Genomic DNA, 7,058 nt, shown 5'->3' with positions numbered 1-7,058 from the left:
CCTCACTAACACCAGAAACTTTGAACGGATATGAAAGAAAGAAAGAAAGATTATTAGAATGAATGAGTAAATCTTAGATGTTTTCATGTTTCTAAACAGTAAAGAAAGAGGCATTTTACCACTTCATGATAAACTACTATAGTTGAGCAAAACATAGAATTTGAATGTAATATTCACCTTTACTGGTTCAAGTAATTTGATACATTCCTTGCATTTTTTCATGGCTCACATTGTTGATTCACTCTCCCAACATATGGCAAATGATTGGCAGGTTAAGAGAATGTTTCATAGTTCTGCTGAAGAGATGGGTAGATGCAGCAAGAAAGCAAATAACATTTCATTGGAAATTGTTAGAGGAATGATTGGGGATCAGGTCCTCTAGAAGTATTTTGTGAATTGGCATGTTGATCTTACAACATTAAAGATTAATTGAGCACAGGAAAAAATAATAAGAACTTATATAGATATAGAAGTCCATGTTTAACATACTTCATATGGGTTGAAGATGTGTATGAGTGATTTCAAAGGTATACATACTAATCCACCCTAAGAAAGTTGAGAAAGGTGTTGATAGATAGACAAATAGATAGTTCAACTGATGTTCAATATCCATTTGCTTTAATCCAATTACTGTGGGTGGGATGTATATGTTGTAGTTTTTTTTTTTTTTTTTTTTTTTTTTACTATGGCTGGGGCATGTACGTCATTAATCCTGGAATTGGCCACCTCTACCTCAAGGTGAAATGTATGGCCATTGATGCTTGTAGTAGCATCCCACTTATTGTTTTTAGACACTACAGCCTAAAGTTAATTGAATTGTTTCACTAGTCAGTATTTTTGGAGATGTCAAGGAAATGGCATGAGCCCTCTTTATAAGATTTTGAAGCTGTGCCACTCCTATGAGATTATAAGTATTATTGATGAAAACCCAAAATTATCAAAATCTGTTTGTGATGAAAATGCTTACAAAAAATACCACGTCTCATTGCATATGTCTGTATTATTTCTGGAGCACCTAATACACTAGACAGCGGAGGAGCATGTATTTAAAGATGTGCAGCAGATGAAAATATTGTCTAACCAAGTCATATTGTGTATCATTTTATCTTGAAAATTTCAGTTTAGTTAATTGTGATATCACACGAGATTTTCACTTAGAACATTTGAAAATATCCTGCATACATGGTGTCCATGGATATTGTGATGTCTGCAGTGAACAGATTAATATTTTCAAATATTACAAGGAAAACTATTCCTCAGCTTTATTAAGGTGTGCCTGCAGGAACTCATGGAGTTTCCTGTTTTGAGCAGGGATAGAATTATTAGATTAATTGTACCTCTTAGACACATCAGTGATATGTGCACAGTGAAGAGGGCTCACAGGAAACTGTATGGAAAACAACCTGCATCGATCATTAGATTTCTTCATTTTCAGTAGGCAGATAGTCCTAGAGAAACTATTCTCATATATTCCCAGGCAAGTTGATTGGTTGGTCCACAAGTTTAGAGTTGGGTGTATCATTTGCCGACATGTTATCTACTTAGGACAATTTAACTTTTCTTTGTCATTTATTTTTATGCCTTTTATCCAGGGCTTAGTGTATGGGTATAATATATATATATATATATATATATATATATATATATATATATATATATATATATATATATATAAACAAGTTTTAGTTTTAAAATGTTTTAAATAAAAACTTTAATTCTCTCTATGTGATTTCCAAATTTGCAACACTTTTTTTTTTAACATTTCAAGGGAATGTCTCACAGCAGCAGTTAACTATCATTATTATTTTATACAATATATATCAGTTTTAAGTAAGTAAGGTTGTAGATGCTATAATGAAGTAAATTGTGAGTGGTACCTGAACACATGAAATTACTTGGTGAACATGAAACTCATTCTCAAGCAGAGCAGAGACTTTTCCAAATCAGTGAGTGATTATAGTATTTCTACACTGTTTCTCTTGCTACCCAACACTAAACACTAGCATGCCTTGCATGGCATTTCCCTCAGTTAGTGAATGTTTGAGCTATGACCATGAAAGTAAGTGTGTTCATATTCTATTCAGATTTGAACATCATAAAGAATCTGTTATCACTTGCTGGAAATGGAAATATCAGAATCTTTCTTATTTCCACCAAAATCAAATATTTTGATATGCATTTTGGGTGCAGTTCCTTGTTTATGATCATGTGACAGCAAGCTCAGAACACGACTTGCTTTCTTTATCAGAGTCATAGTATGCTAGTGCTGTTATTTTGATATTCCTGTAAGGCATATTTTGGTATAATGTCTTTGTGCTGTCAGATGTTTGTGCATATCCTATTCTGATTTCACAGTTGTACTATAGTGTTACCCTTGACTTCCCTGTTTTTCCTTACTTTACAAAATTTATTCCAATGCCCACTGGCTTACAAACACACCAGATATACAGACACTCAGTATTGTATGGAAAACCTTTCATTGTTTTAAAGTGGTTTTAGCTATTTGTACAGCAAGCTCATAAATGATATCTGCTTACCTTAGTAGGACATTAATCTTTTGTCATGAACCAAGCATAATTAGTATAATACTAGTCTGTAAAATACCCAGTTGTTTGTTTCAAAACCCACTGCCTTTGTATATCCTGTCTGGTGGAATTGTGAGAGAAGTAGACAAAGCGGTACTTTTATCTCTTGTAGGTTGGAACTTTTTCATGTTCTTTAATTGTAAGAAGAGCAGTTCAGGTTTTCTTCATAACTTTTTATTTTCAACATGATTTATTTTGCTCTTTGCAGAATTACAATTGATTCAAAGAGGATTTTTATTTGTTTTAAAGTTGTGTTCCCAGTATGGCACCGCTTGAGTCTTGGGGCATTGGTAGTGCTGCGTGTGTGTTGTGATCGTGTCCCTCTCTCTCTCTCTCCCCTGTGCCCCTGGCTGGTTCTGCCCCCAACCACCACCACCACCACCACCATCATCATCAACAACAACTACAACAACAACAACACTACTACAACAACAACAACAACACTACAACAATAACAACAATGATAATGACAACACCACCACTGCCATTTTTAACACCTTCATTACTGTTACTATCATCACTGTTATATCTACCAATTTCGTTCATTATTGTTATTCCTTATGTCACCGCCACTTCCACCATCATCATTACCTTCATTGTCTTGATCACTACCACTATATTCATGACCATTATCATATCTGACATCTCCTTGATGACTACCACCTTCACTAATGAATTCTACTACTAATACTTTTGACTTTTTCCACTGCTATGAACAATGCTATTGTTGCTACCATTGTAAACACACCATCATAACCACTATCTTCAACAACTGTGTTGTTGTCACCACCACTATCATCATCATCACTATCTTAACCATCACTGCCACCACCTCCACTCCTGTCACGAACACTGTTATGACCATCACCAACACAACAAACATAACCAAAACCTTGCACATAAAAAATGTATCACTACTACTACCACATACATCACTTCCACACCACCACCACCACCAATGCGCCGTCCAGGTGGTGGCTGGTCCACAGTGAACATGATGACGTGATGGCTCATTTTAGGCGCAAGTACGATGTCATGAACCCCCACAACCTGTATACACTACTTGCTGAGAGGCTCCTGGTGCATGAAGAAACGCTCACCCTGTCAACCTACAACTGTCTCTATGAGGTAAGACATATAGCACTGAAAACATAAACTATTAGTGAGTTATCCTTTCTTCCCTTGTTGTTCCACATCATGAATGACAAAACAATAATAATGGATTTTTTAAGGAAATTGTACTATATTAAAAAAATTTAACTAAATATGTATGTCTTGTTAATTAATTTTGTCAGTTTTCTCATACTATATCAATATTTTTGTCACTAAGCACAATGGATATAGGGCATTTTTCCCTATATGGTCTTTTACTACATGATTAACGAGAATTAATGTTTTTCTTTATTTTTAAATAATATCTTCCATCTTATGGTGACAGATCCTGACAGAGCACATTAGTCAACAAGTGATGTACTGCAAACATCCTGAACCAGAATCACATTACCGGTTAGAGAACCCAAGTGAGTAACATCATTTCAGTAATATAGAAAAACATAGAAAAGAATGAAATTATGAAAATTTGGCTCTCGCAACACTTTTGTCTCTGAAAAGATGAAAATACCTTAAGGGTTGAAGTGATTCATAGGAATAAAGAATAATTAAGGTCCTGGGTGTATTAAAGTATGTGGAAGGAGAGATTATTATCTGTTAGGGTAAAGATGGGTATGTTTGAATGTAAAGTAGTCCCTTTAATATTATATGGACGTGGGTCTTTGCCTTAAATGCAAAAGAAAGGAAGAGGTTTTACGTTTTAGGAATGAAATGCCTGAGATCGGTATGTGGTGTGAGGAGGGTTGATTGTATAAGGAATGATATTGTATGGGAGAGTTATGGAAGCAACTACAACCTGATTAAGAGTTTTGACAAGGGTATGCTGAAATGGTTTAGACATATGAAGAGGATGAGCACTGATTGATGAAGAGGAAATGGGTCAGAGGTATAGGGAGCAAGGAGGAGGGGTAGACCAAGAAGAGAGAACTGAGTAAAGGAGGCTCTGGGATATCAGGGATTATACATATATCTTGGAACGTGAGAGATATGCTTGAGATAAAATGAGTTGTGTCATGGGTAACACTAGGACTTTTTCATAGAAATTGGTCCTAGGGTAATTATGATGATAATAGTAATGATAATTTTTTTTAATTTATTTTACTTAATCGCTGTTTCCGATTGGGAACATCAGTAAGGTAGTGCCAGGAAACAGACGAAGAATGGCTCGTTGATTCATATACACATATATATACATGAATGATGATGATGATGATAATGATAATGATGATAATAGTAATAATGATAGGGGAGAAAGAATACCTCACACGTATTCCCTACGTGTCCTAGAAGGCAACTAAAAGGGGAGGGAGTGGGGGGCTGGAAATCCTTCCCTCCCGTTTATTAATTCTGCAAAAGAAGGAACAGAGAAGGGGGCCAAGTGAGAATATTCTCTCTAAGGCTCAGTCCTCTGTTCTTGGTGCTACCTTGCTAACATGGGAAATGGCGAATATTTATTCATTTATTTATTTTGCTTTGTTGCTGTCTCCCGCGTTAGTGAGGTAGCGCAAGGAAACAGACGAAAGCATGGCCCAACCCACACACATACACATGTATATACATACACGTCCACACACACACAAATATACATACCTATACATCTCAACGTATACATATATATACACACACAGACATATACATATATACACATATACATACCTATACATCTCAACGTATACATATATATACACACACAGACATATACATATATACACATATACATAATTCATACTGTCTGCCTTTATTCATTCCCATCGCCACCTTGCCACACATGAAATAACAACCCCCTCCCCCCTCATGTGTGCGAGGTAGTGCTAGGAAAAGACAACAAAGGCCCCATTCGTTCACATACAGTCTCTAGTTGTCATGTAATAATGCACCAAAACCACAGCTCCCTTTCCACATCCAGGCCCCACAGAACTTTCCCTGGTTTACCCCAGACACTTCACATGCCTGGTTCAATCCATTGACAGCACGTTGACCCTGGTATACCACATCGTTCCAATCCACTCTATTCCTTGCACGCCTTTCACCCTCCTGCATGTTCAGGCCCCGATCACTCAAAATCTTTTTTACTCCATCTTTCCACCTCCAGTTTGGTCTCCCACTTCTCCTCGTTCCCTCCACCTCTGACACGTATATCCTCTTGGTCAATCTTTCCTCACTCATTCTCTCCATGTGACCAAACCATTTCAAACACCCTCTTCTACTCTCTTAACCACACTCTTTTTATTACCACACATCTCTCTTACCCTATTATTACTTACTTGATCAAACCACCTCACACCACATGTTGTCCTCAAACATCTCATTTTCAGCACATCCACCCTCCTCCGCACAACTCTATCTATAGCCCACGCCTCGCAACCATATAACATTGTTGGAACCACTATTCCTTCAAACATACCCATTTTCGCTTTCCGTGATAATGTTCTCGACTTCCACACATTATATATATATGGTGTGTGATGTCTCCATGGTTGTTTAATTTGTTTATGGATGGGGTTGTTAGGGAGGTAAATGCAAGAGTTTTGGAAAGAGGGGCAAGTATGAAGTCTGTTGGGGATGAGAGAGCTTGGGAAGTGAGTCAGTTGTTGTTCGCTGATGATACAGCGCTGGTGGCTGATTCATGTGAGAAACTGCAGAAGCTGGTGACTGAGTTTGGTAAAGTGTGTGGAAGAAGAAAGTTAAGAGTAAATGTGAATAAGAGCAAGGTTATTAGGTACAGTAGGGTTGAGGGTCAAGTCAATTGGGAGGTGAGTTTGAATGGAGAAAAACTGGAGGAAGTGAAGTGTTTTAGATATCTGGGAGTGGATCTGGCAGCGGATGGAACCATGGAAGCGGAAGTGGATCATAGGGTGGGGGAGGGGGCGAAAATTCTGGGGGCCTTGAAGAATGTGTGGAAGTCGAGAACATTATCTCGGAAAGCAAAAATGGGTATGTTTGAAGGAATAGTGGTTCCAACAATGTTGTATGGTTGCGAGGCGTGGGCTATGGATAGAGTTGTGCGCAGGAGGATGGAGGTGCTGGAAATGAGATGTTTGAGGACAATGTGTGGTGTGAGGTGGTTTGATCGAGTGAGTAACGTAAGGGTAAGAGAGATGTGTGGAAATAAAAAGAGCGTGGTTGAGAGAGCAGAAGAGGGTGTTTTGAAGTGGTTTGGGCACATGGAGAGAATGAGTGAGGAAAGATTGACCAAGAGGACATATGTGTCGGAGGTGGAGGGAACGAGGAGAAGAGGGAGACCAAATTGGAGGTGGAAAGATGGAGTGAAAAAGATTTTGTGTGATCGGGGCCTGAATATGCAGGAGGGTGAAAGGAGGGCAAGGAATAGAGTGAATTGAAGCGATGTGGTATACCGGGGTT

At 37.8% G+C, this 7,058-nt stretch overlaps 1 protein-coding gene across 6 annotated transcripts in view; it reads left to right on the top strand.

Moving 5' to 3' along the window:
* Positions 1–7,058, top strand: part of rg (A kinase anchor protein rugose) — a 662,216-nt gene that overhangs the window by 47,200 nt on the left and 607,958 nt on the right. For 5 of the 6 annotated variants that reach the window (XM_071679211.1, XM_071679212.1, XM_071679214.1 and 2 more), the window contains exons 11-12: positions 3,557–3,713; positions 4,024–4,105. In XM_071679211.1, coding sequence (XP_071535312.1) covers positions 3,557–3,713; positions 4,024–4,105 — 239 coding nt within the window. The remainder of the gene's footprint in view (positions 1–3,556; positions 3,714–4,023; positions 4,106–7,058) is intronic. The other variant, XM_071679213.1, reaches the window with a different exon arrangement.

Source organism: Panulirus ornatus, chromosome 29 (genome assembly GCF_036320965.1).
Source record: "Panulirus ornatus isolate Po-2019 chromosome 29, ASM3632096v1, whole genome shotgun sequence".
NCBI lineage: Eukaryota > Metazoa > Arthropoda > Malacostraca > Decapoda > Palinuridae > Panulirus > Panulirus ornatus.
This window is presented reverse-complemented; position numbering and strand designations above follow the sequence as displayed.